The sequence below is a fragment of the Tenrec ecaudatus genome, chromosome 9 (assembly GCF_050624435.1).
Source record: "Tenrec ecaudatus isolate mTenEca1 chromosome 9, mTenEca1.hap1, whole genome shotgun sequence".
In the NCBI taxonomy this organism is placed as follows: Eukaryota; Metazoa; Chordata; class Mammalia; order Afrosoricida; family Tenrecidae; genus Tenrec; species Tenrec ecaudatus.
In genome coordinates this window covers 72,572,765-72,585,053 of record NC_134538.1, presented here as the reverse complement: position 1 = coordinate 72,585,053, position 12,289 = coordinate 72,572,765, and the positions used below count along the sequence as shown (strand labels likewise).

The window sequence follows — 12,289 nt, the reverse complement described above, 5'->3', positions numbered from 1 at the left end:
CAAATGTGCTTGACATACAACGGGTGGATATGGATTGTGATACGAGTTGTATGAGCTCCCAATAAAATGATTCTTTTTAAAAAGATATAGCATCTGGGTTCTTAAAGGCTTGAAGATAAAGAAGCAGCCATCTAGCTGAGAAGTAACAAAGTCCACATGGAAGAAGCACACCAGCCTGTGTGATAATGAGGTGTCGACAAGATCAGGTATCAGGCATCAAAAACCCAGAACGAAAAATCATGTCAATGTGAATGGGCGAGCAGGGGAGGAGTGTGGAGTGGAGGCCCAAAGCAATTGAACCTGCCCTTACAGTAGCGTCGCAGGGAGAAGACAGGTCAGTCAAGGTGTAGTATAGCGCCGATGAAACATAGAGCTTTCCTCTGGTTCTTTAATGCGTCCTCCCCCCAACTATCATGACCTAATTCGATTTTACAAATCTGGCTAGACCAGAGCATGTACATGGGTACAGATAAGAGCTGGAAGCACAGGGAAAACGGAAGATGATCCTTTCAGGACCAGTGGTGAGAGTAGCCATACCAGGAAGGGATGGGGAAGGTGGAAGGAAAAAAGGGGAACCAATCACAATGACCTATCTATAACCCCTTCCCCGTGGGATGGACAACAGATAAGGGGGTAAAGGGAGACATCAGACAGTGCAAGATATGAAAAACTAATAATAATTTATAAATTATCAAGAGTTCATGAGGGAGGGAGGACGAGGGGAAAAAAGAGGAGCTGATATCAATGGCTCAAGTAGTTTGAAAATGATGGCAACAAATGTACAAATGTACTTGACACAATGGATGGATGGATGGATTGTGATAAGAGCTGTACGAGCCCCCAATAAAATGATTTTTTTAAAAAGAAAAAGAAACTGGTGTTGTGAAGAGACGAAAAGAAGACAAAGGTGCCAAAAGAAAGGAAAACTGAGAATGACAGTCATCAGAAATGTAGCCAAAGAATAGTACATAATAATTTTTTTAAATTACATCCAAGAATAAAAAGAATACATTATATCCACATGGAGGCCTATCCAAGCAATGCAGAGAATAACATTTGAAAACAATCAATATAATTCACCATAGTAGCAAACTCAAAAAGAAACCTCACAATATTACATCATCATCAAAATATATCTACAGAAAACAAAACAAGAAGCTGTCACCACACATTTCCCATAGAATCTCCGTCACGTAGCGTGCAGTGTAATTGGAGCAGAAATGAAGACACGGACATGGGAAATGTGGGTTAACATCAGCGAAGGGCTGACACCTCTGTGCTGGGTGCAGTGCGGATGACCGCCCTGCATGGTCTTTTATTTTTTCTTCTAGCTAGGGCATGGGTTAGTAAGCCTGTATGCACTTCCCCAAAGCAAACAAGGAACGAGGGAGCAAACCAAGCACTAGATTCTCATAACAAACTGCCTTATCAGGAAACTCAAGGTTTTTGTCCTTGGGAAGGAGCACAGTGACCTTGGTCGGATCCAACTTCCAGAACTACATCCAAGCTGTTTGCAGCCCTGGTGCCCAGACACCCCACCCTCCTGTTTGTGAGGGGCATCTGGTGTCCATGGAATCAGTCCACTGCCTTCAGCCTCGTGTTAACACCTTCGGGGCCAATGCCATCAATCTGACAAAAGGCAACTCTGTAGAACCTGGAACTCTAGGTTCTTGCAAATGGATGACACATCTAGCTGCTAACCAAATGGTTGAAAGTTCAAGTTCACTCAGAGACATATAGGAAGGAAGGTCTTAAAATCTACTTCCAAAATTCAGCCACTGAACAGCACAGTTCTTCTTTGACACCCATGAGTCGAAGTCAATAATACTATACTTGATGATGGAATGGCTGAATGCCTTCCCCTAAAATCAGAAGTATGACGAGTAAGTCCACTCTGAAAACTTATCCTAACACTGTAGAGAGGGCATCTAGACAGTTCAGTGAGGTCAGAGAGAGAGAGAAGAAAGGATACTGTTTGGACTGCTCCAAGGTTCTGTGGGCAGACAACATGATCATCCAAAAATGAAAATGGACCACCTATACAAATGTAGCAGAACTAATAACAACAAACTAACAAACAAAATTCTTGGGGTAGACAAAGAGCAGAGGCAAGAACATGTGTAAGCAAGGGCAATACCAAAGAAATTCCACTAGTGAGGAACTGGCATATTTGGGTGTTGTTTTAATGGGGATCATTTCAGATAAATGCAAATTTGGGACTTCCTGAAGAACGTTCCATCTACTTGCTCACAAACATTAGAAATGCGACTGTAAAGCAATGACACTGACTTAGTGAGCCACTCTACCAATTACTTGTCCAAATGAGCGTTGCGCGATCGATGTCTGTGAGTCAGGTGCGGATATCTAAGTATACTGTAATTATGTTGCCATTGCTCAAGGGGTTTTGGAACTCTCCTTTCTAAACCACCTTTAGTGATAATTTTCCAGATATTAAGAGAATTGGTCTTATTACTCTATTGTCACACCACATTATGATCAAGATCAATGTTATGCAGCCAAGTCACCCACCTTACTCACAAGACTTGGATCCAAATAAGTTTGGGTTGTTTCCAAAAATCAAATCCACCCATGAAAGACAAAGATTTGTCACCTTTGAGGATATTCAAAGAATGCACCACAGTCTGTGGAGGCAATTCAGAGGAGTTCCAAAGATGTGTGGGCAATGGCAGTGTCACTGTAATAGCTACTTCTGCAAGTTAAGTGATTTAGAGGGAAATGTCATTTTTATAATAAATTGTGGCATAGCCTACAGGAAACTTTTAACACGCACGATCATTTAAATTATTTTTACATAAACATTTCCTTTAAAAACTTTTTGTTATTTTATTTTTCAGGGATGAAAATAAGAAAAAAATATTTACTTGGAGAAATCTTGTTATGTGCATGATAACCAAGAAAGGACTTACGTATTCCACTAAACCAGTGTCAGCAGGGTAAATCTGCTATGTGACCAACAGATAAGCATCTTCATGAGCTTAACACTTACCCACGTCATTAACAGAGCTGATGAATAATACGAAGACAAGTACATTGGATTTCCAAACATTAATATGAAACAAAGGAAAACGGACATCTGAAAAATGAAGAAAGCAAATATTGTTTATAGTTATTAGGTGCTTTATAAAATACATATTTTACTTAATTTAGGCTAATGGATCTTATCCAAGCAACAACAGAGTTTCAGCTCAGTAAAAGATTCTAAGTTAAAGTCTAAGACCATGCATTCTACATACCAGAATTTAATTATTTTCTCACTGCTGTCTGGTACAATGAAAATAGACAATAAATAAATAAAACCTCTTTTACTTTAAGAATGGAGTATGTAATTAGGAAAGCTTAGTAATAACTAAGAGCTCTCTTAAGCTTATTTTTGCTAGATTTCTAAAGGATCTCCATCCCTTATGAAACTTTTGGGAAAATCCAAGTATCTTATGTGTTGTTAAAGTAAGACATGTTCAGAAATTAAAATGTAAACAAAAATGCAGCAACATAAAAATATCAGTTGCAGAGGCTCATGCATATGCAAAGTGGTGAAAATGTCAGACGTCATGGAGAAAAGAGTTGTAAAATAAATGCAAGTAATAAATTATAAACAAACATAAAAGATAAATAAATTATAACCACATAAAAACATAAAATTATAAATAAACATTAAAAAGTACAACAGCACTAGAGTATAACACATTCTAATTGAACATATAATCTTCCATTATAATATGGTATCAATAATGTGCATTTCAAGTCTTTCTTCGGGATAATATTAACATTATATGTCTTCGTGTATCACATACTACCAAAGAGGAGGTAGCCCATACAAGGGGATTTATAAACTATAAGAACTTAGTATTTTACTTAAAAATACTAAAAATATTACCATGTTCATATGAATGATCTTCTGAAATTTGTAAGTCTCAATGTACCCCACAACATACATGGGAAATAATGATGCTATCTGTAATAAAAATACATTAAAAAGTTTTTAAAAATTGTAGAAAGCAAGCACTTTACAATTAATAGGCAAAGTAAAAAGTTTTATTTTCAATAATCATGGAGAAACTCATCTAAGTCAACCGCCCCTTTGAGATCTAAAATAGATAAGAAAATGTAAAATTTATCTGTATGAAGGCCAAAGAAGATTAAAAGTACAATAAATAATCATGAAGCTAAGACCAGAGAAAATAAATGTACAGTGTGGCATTGGGGCTATTTTCTCTCAGAGGTATCTTTCAATTCCATTAAAGGTAGATAACTTCCCGTTGTAGTAGAAGAAATCGATAGACTGAGAAGCTTGACCAAGCTTTCAATCAAGGCCGCAGTCAGAATATGGCAATGCCCATGAAGAGATCACTGAGGACGTGGGTACAAAAGCAAAATGTGGTGAAGAAAGTAGATGGTGCCTGGCTAACAGAAAAAAACCGTATCTAGGGTCTTAAAGACTTATCTTCAAGCAAGCAGCCCTCTAAGTGAGGCATCAACAAAGTCCACATGGAAGAAGCACACAGTCAAAGTGTGATCAGAGGATGAGAACTAATGAACTCCAAATCAGAAGGAAGAAATGAATGGTATTGGAGCGTATACAGATAGGCAGCAAAAGAAAGAGAGACCATACAAATAGTTTCTCTTCTTTGACGTGCTTTAGCTAATCTACGATTAAGTTTCAGAAAACTTCAAAGGACAGCTCAAGAAGACAAATATTATCACGAAATGTGCAAAGACCTAGGGTTAGAAAACTAAAAAAGGGAAAACAGGCTCAGCATATCTTTAACTGATAGAATTCAGGACTAAATTCCACTACTGAAAGATTCTACCGGGAAAAAATTGTATGATATAGAAATTATCAAAAAATAGACATCGCCCTGAAAAAAAGGGGGGATGCCTAATGGATGATACCAGGGCCTGCTCGCTACTTAACAGAGGGGCACTCATCTACTCCGGGTCAGCACGCAGTTAGACTTGGAACTGTTTGTATGGTCTCTCTTTTTCTTCTGGTGTCCATCTACATAAGAGAGGCAGGATAAGTACTCCCAAGGAGACAGCAATGGAGCAACAGTTCCAGTGAGGGGGGTGAAGGGTCGGGATGGGCATGGGGGAGGAGGAGGCCGGGGGAGGGGAGAGATGAGCCAATAAAGACAATGACAGGGGAATAGCAAGGGACCTAAAATTGACAATGAGGAGGGGGTAGCATTCCTGCTTGTGTTCGATCAATTGAAATATATCTGAGAGGAATTGCTGAGAAGTGAAATATGGGTAAACGTGATAGTGGGGCAGGAGGGAAGAGTAAAAAATAAGAAAGTAAAAATTACATATATAGGTATAAATATAGATATGTATATATGCAAATATAAAAATATAAGTGTAGTATTTCTCTCTCTACACACACAACACACACCCCAAGGAAGCAGATAGACTTTGGGCCCCAACTTAAATCTTACCTCAGTACAAGAATGGTTTGTTCTAATAATGTGTCAATGTATGATACCTTCCCAACACTATCACTGAAGACGAAATGGGAGCATAAGTAAATGTGGTGAAGAAAGCTGATGGTGCCGGCTCTTAAAAGGCATAGTGTATGGTGTCTTAAAGGCTTGAAGTTAAACAAGCCATCATCTATCAGGGAAGCAAAAAAGCCCACATGGAAGAAGCACACCAGCCTGTGTGATCATGAAGTGTCGATGGGAACAGGTATCAGAAATTCAAAACAAGCAGTCAAATTGACGTGAAGGGGCACGGGCAAAGCAGAGACCCCAAACCCAACTGTAAGGTAATTGGACAGTCACTAACAGAATGGCATACAGAAGGGATGATCTATCCAGGGTGCAGTACAGCACTGATGAAACACATCACTAGCCTCTCCAGTCCTTTAATATTTCCTCACTCTACTATTACAGTCTTCGTTTTTACCTCATCAATCTTAGTTAGACCTACATTTATTCACTTGTATAATTAAGATTGTTTGATGTAGGAAACTGAAAATAGATAAAACTGTTCAGAAATAGTAATACAAGTATTGATTTCCTGAGGGTACAGAAACGGGGATGTGGGGGTGGTGCAGGGGAATGGATAGCAATGATAACTATGTAGCCCCACTCGAGGGGAATGAATAAACAGAGTGGCAGGTGAATGATACACTGGATGGGATAAGATATGGCATATATATATATATTTTTTTAAAGGTTCCAGGTGTGTGTATGTGTGTGTGTGTGTGTGTGTTTGTATAAAACAAAGGTTTCTGGGGGAGTAGGGTGGGACAGGGAGGGGATAAAGGGAAGGGGATATAAAAAAGTTCACGAAGAAAATGTTTTAAAAATGATGGCGGCAGCAATTGTACAATTGTACTTGATCTAATCGAACCCTGGATTGTTATAATATCTGTAAGAGCTCCCAATAAAATGGAGGGAGGTGGACATCCCCAGAGTCCCTGTACCAAAAAGAGCTAGCCTACATTGAATCAGTTCGAGAGGTTGCATATGAGCATGGATGGTGCTGAAGGAATCCAAGCTACCCTGAAAGCATTAGCCAAACACAGGGCTCGAGGAATTAGAGGAATACCAACGGAAATCTTTCAACAAGCTGATGAAGCACTGGAAGCTCTTATTCATCTATGCCAGGAAATTTGGAAGACAGATTCTTGGCCAACTGACTGGAAGAGATCCACAATTATACCCATTCCAAAGACAGATGATTCAGAATAATGTGTAAATTATAGAACAATATCATTAACATTACATGCAGATTATCCAACAAGGGTTCCAGCAGTACATTGACATCAAGCTGCCAGAGGTTCAGGCCAGATTCAGAAGAAGACTTGGACTAAGGCATATCACTGTGGATGTCAGATGGATCCTGGCTAAAAGCGGACATTATGAGAAAGATGTTTACTGTGTTTTGACTATTCTAAGGAATTTGGCTGTGTAGACCATAGCAAACTATGGATAAGCTTGAGAAGAATGGGACTTCCAGAACACTTCATTGTGTTCATGTGGTACTTGTACATGGATCAAGAGGTATTTGTGCCAATGAAACAAGGAAAGACTGCATTGTGTATGTCAGGGATGTATCCTGACCATGCTTATTTGATCTGTATGCTGCTTGGATTATATGAAGAGAATGTGGCATCAGAAGTAGAGGAAGGCGAGAAGCATCAATGCCCACATGGAAGAAGCACACCAGCCTGTCAGACCACGGGGTGTAGAAGGGACCAGTTATCAGACATCAAAGAACTAAAAATCATATCAGTGGGTGCCCACCTTCCTGATACGATCACGGACGACAAACATGTGCATAAGCAAATGTGATGAAGAAAGCTGATGGTGCCCGGCTATCAAAAGATACAGCATCTGTGGTCTTAAAGGCTCAAAGATAAACAAGCAGCCATCTAGCTGAGAAGCATCAAAGTCCACATGGAAAAAGCACATCAGCCTGTGTGACCACGAGCTGTTGAAGGGATCAGGTATCAAGCATCGAAGAACAAAAAAATCATATCATTGTAAATGTGTGAGTGCAGAGTGGAGACTCAAAGCCTATTGGTAGGCAACCGGACACCCCCTTACTGAAGGGTTGTGGGGAGGAGATGAGGCAGTCAGGGTGCAGGGTAGCAACAAAGAAACATATAACTTTCCTCTAGTTCTTAAATACTTCCTCCCTCCCCCCACTCTCATGATCCCTATTCTACCTTACAAATCTGGCCAGACCAGAGGATGTACATTGGTACAGAGAGCAACTGGAAACATAGGTAACCCAGGATAGATGACTCCTTCAGGACCAGTGGTGAGAGTGGCGATGCCTGGAGGGTAGAGGGAATATGGGGTGGAAAGGGGAACTGATTACAAGAATCTACGTATAGTCTCCTCCCTGGGGGAGGGACAGAAGAGAAGAGGGCAGGGGGAGACGTCAGACCAGTGTAACATATGACAAAATAATAATTTATGAATTTCGAAGGGTTGATAAGGTAGGGGGAGTGGGGAGGGAGGGGGGAAATGAGCAGCCGATATGAAGGGCTTAAGTAAAAGGCACATGTTTTAAGAATGATGATGGCAACAAATGTACGTATGTGTTTGACACAATGGATGGATGTATGGATTGTGATAAGAATTGTAAAAGCCCCCAATAAAATGATTAAAAAAGAAAGAAACTAACACTTAGGGGAGATCGAGGTAATATCATATACACAATTCCCTCATTAACCATTAACTTCTGAAGACGAGGGTACACGTGGCCTTTCCCCGAGGCCTGTGCGCATGTAGAACCGCGCTGACTCAGTTCTGGCAACATTTGGGAGCGATGTGTCTGCCACTCTCAGTGTCACCTAATGTAAACAGATCCCAATAGTGAACAGGTTAAAAAGGGTGCTCTGGGTTGTGCTGTTAGGAATCATACCTAGCAGCAGCGCTAGTTCACATTTTTAGAGGGAAGCCATTACGATTGTGCATCACATTTGTCAGCTGCCCAATGTTTTGGGTTTTTTATTGGTTACTTTGTTATATTTTCTGGTCACAGCATAAGAGGTAAGTGAACACTAGTAGGAGGAAAGCGCTGGCAAGTTCAGCATAAAAAAAGAATAAGTGTAGTTTTATAAACAAATAAATGTTTACATTTTAAAAAGTGGAGGAAGGCTTATTAACAACCTGTGATATACAAATGACACAATCTTACTTGCTGAAAGCGAGGAGGACTTGAAGTACTTGCTGATAAAGGATTATAATTTTCAGTATGGACTACAACACATTTATGTAAAGAAGACCAAAATCCCCACCACCAGTAGGTAACATCATCATAAACAGAAAAGATGGAAATTGTCAAGGACTTCACCTTGCTTGGATCCTCAGTCAATGTTCACGAGAGCAATAGTCAAGAGGCCAAAGGACACATGGCACTGGGTAAATCTGTTGCACAGACCTCTTTAGACTGTTGAAAAGCCAGGATGCTACTTGGAAGACTAAGTTGTGCATGACTGCAGTCGTGGCATTTTCAATCTCCACAGAGGAGTGTGAAATGGGGACACTGAGGAAGACAGAAGAAGGATGGATGCATGTTCACGTACGATGCTGGTGAAGAAGGTTGAAAGTATCAAGGTCTGTCTGTCAAAAGAACACATAAATCCGTCTTGGAAAAAGGACACCGGAATGTTCCTGAGAAGCAAAGTTGTTGATTGAGACTTCACAGCTCATACTTTGGACATGTTGTCAGAACAACCAGTCCCTGGAGATGGACATCATGCTCCATAAAGTAGCAGGGCGGCAAAAAAAGAGGAGTACTTTTGACAAGAAGTATTGACACCATGGCTGCACTGGTGGGTTCAAAAGTAAGGACAATGTGATTGACGGTGGCCTGGACCAGGCAGTGTTTCATTCTGTTGCACATACAGTCACCATGCATTGGAACCCAATCGACTGCACCTAACAACAATGTTTCTGCAACTACTCCTTCTGTCGTTCTTAGTCTAACAGCAATACCTATATGCCTTAGAAATCACCAACAAACTACCATAAAAATATAACACATCACAAAGTAAAATCAAGTCGGCTGCTAAAATTAAGTCACATTCTCTCAGTGCTTAAAGGGTGCCTTAGAATGATAATGGTATATTAGTATTTTAGGTTTCTCTGATTGTGCCTGACAGGCTTTCTCCTTTAAGATGTTGTCAACCCTTGACTCCTTTGCACCTATTTCTCAGATATTATGTTCAACTTATTACCAAGACCAATTTTAAATTTAACTTAAGATAATATAATAAACAAAATCTTATAATAATCACCAAAAATAACTAAATTGCCCCCACTCTTATGAAAAACTGAGAGCTGACTGAATATTTATAACAAATATACATGCACATAAATAAAACATTATACATTATTTTAAAAATTCAAGTACACTTTAATGGATAGAAAATCATTAAAGCATTATCAAATTTACAAAAGAACATCTTAAACTGTTTTGTCAGCAGCATTGGATCAATAAATTTACTGGCAGTGAAATGATACTCATTAAAAATTGCTATTTCAGAGAACAAATTTGTCTGTAAGCCTAATAGACTACACAAGTCATGCCTCATCTACTCTGAGACTAGAGGAGGTAGACTGTGCCTAGACTATTGACCATTCTGATCAGGGCTGCCACAATTGATGCACCCTGATAGAACAAATAGATTTTTTAAAAGCACTGAAATTCTTTTTTTTAATCATTTTATTGGGAGCTGTTACAACCCTTGTTATATAAACCATACATCAATTGTATCCAATATATTCATATATATATATATATATTCCACCGTTGCTTTCTAGACATTTACTTTCCATTAATCCCTTGGGATCAACTCGTTTTTTCCCCTCCTCCCCTCAAACCCCCACCCCCCCAACCCTCGTGGCCCCTTGGTAGATTGTTAATTATTTTGAAACCTCACACTGACCGCTGTCTCCTTTCCCCTCTGGTTTCTGTTGTTCTTCCCCCTGGATGGGGGTGTGTGGTTATGTGCCATTCATTGCAATCGGTGCCCCCCTCCCTCACCACATCTTCTCCTCTGCCCCCTCCCCTTTTGGTATCTCTATTCCCATTCTTATTCCTGGGTTCCATGTGTTGTGAGTTTTATCTCTTGCCTATACCTATGTACATGCTCCCGTCTAGTCTAGATTGGGAGGCGGCACTGGGGTCGTGATAGCGGGTGGGTGGAGGAGGGAGGAGGCCTCCAAGGAACAGAGGTATATTGCGTGACCCATTAGTGCTCTACTGCACCCTAATTGACTCACCCCCTCCCTGCAACCCCTCTGTGGGGATGTTCCACTGTCCAAAGATGGGCTTTGGGTCTCTGCTTCAACCCCCTCCATTCTCAACCATGCATTTTTTGTTTGTTTGTTTACTGTTTGTTGTGAATCTTCTGATGCCTATTGCCCAGTCTCGATGACACCTCATGATCACACTGGCTGGTGTGCTTCTTCCATGTGGGCTTGTTGCTTCACTGTTGGCCACTTGTTTAACTTCAAGTCTTTAAGACCCCAGAAGCTATATATTTTAATAGCCAGGCACCATCCTGTCTTCACCACATCTGCTTATGCACTCATTTTGTCTTCAACGATCGTGTATGGGGGGCAGGGATGAGCATCACAGAATGCCAATTTGTTAGAACAAAGTATTTTTCTATTGAGGGAAGGTATGAGCCGAGGTCCAAGGCCCATCTGCAGCTAAAAAACACTGAAATCCATAACAAGGCTTAAAGGACCAGTTGAAACTGGATGACTCTCTAAGAGTATCCACTTAATCTACTCTTCAATCTTTACACAAAATTATCCTAAGGTCACATTTCAGCAAAGTAATATATTGACACACAATATAAAAGACATCACCCATGAACAGAGTCCTTCAGTAAAAATCAATCTACGAGACCAAAAGGTCAACAACAATTCTAAAGAAAAGATGAAAAGATAATGGAAGCAGGCAAGTTAAAGTACTGGAAACAGAACCACCAGCACTCAATTAAAGAGAATACTGAGATTCTGTGAAACACATTCTGATGTCATTCCAATGGGAACTTAATTTGCTATGAACATTTTCCCCCCAAAACACAATATTTAATAAGAACAATTCTACTATGTTATTATGCACAAATAATCTAATAATATTCTGTTATAATCTGAAAATCCACTGTCATCTAGTCAATTCTGACTCATCGCAACCCTAAAGGATAGAGTATAACTGCACCTGTTGAGTTTCTGATATTGTAATTATTGGAGTAGAATGCCTTCTTTTTCTCTCCAGGATCAGCCAGTGGTTTCAAAGAGCTGGCCTTGCAGTTAGCAGCCCAACACATAACTACTATTTTTCAATCGCCTCATAGCATGTGAAAGGTGAACCTTGATTGAGGAAGACTGGAGATGAATCAATGAATTACAGTGCTGACAAAGAATGTTGAGAGTACCATGGACTGCAAAAGAAGAAACATGTCTATCTGAAAGAAGAAGCACAGCCAGAGTGCTCCTTGAAGGTAAGGATGGCAAGACTGCAACACTGTATCTCGAGGAGAGATCAGTCCTTGGAGAAGGACATCATGGTAAAGAGGAGGGACAGCCAACAAGGGTCAAGGAAGGTCCTGGACCAGAGACTGACAAAGTGGTTGCAATGATGAGCTCACACGTGATATCAACTAAGGGGACAGCATAGGACCCGGCAGTGCCTCAGTCTGCTGTACTCCTTGAGGAGCTGTACCCCGTTTGATGGCACCTAACAATAACCATCTTAAATGGATCCCTTATCAGGAAATAATGCAAAGTGAACGTCT

The 12,289-nt window shown here is 40.1% G+C and overlaps 1 protein-coding gene across 1 annotated transcript in view; it reads right to left on the bottom strand.

Moving 5' to 3' along the window:
- Positions 1-12,289, bottom strand: part of LOC142456400 (putative C-mannosyltransferase DPY19L2) — a 94,526-nt gene that overhangs the window by 57,312 nt on the left and 24,925 nt on the right. The window contains exons 10-11 of the mRNA XM_075557550.1: positions 3,896-3,973; positions 3,008-3,094 (exon numbers count right to left, since the gene is read on the bottom strand). Coding sequence (XP_075413665.1) covers positions 3,008-3,094; positions 3,896-3,973 — 165 coding nt within the window. The remainder of the gene's footprint in view (positions 1-3,007; positions 3,095-3,895; positions 3,974-12,289) is intronic.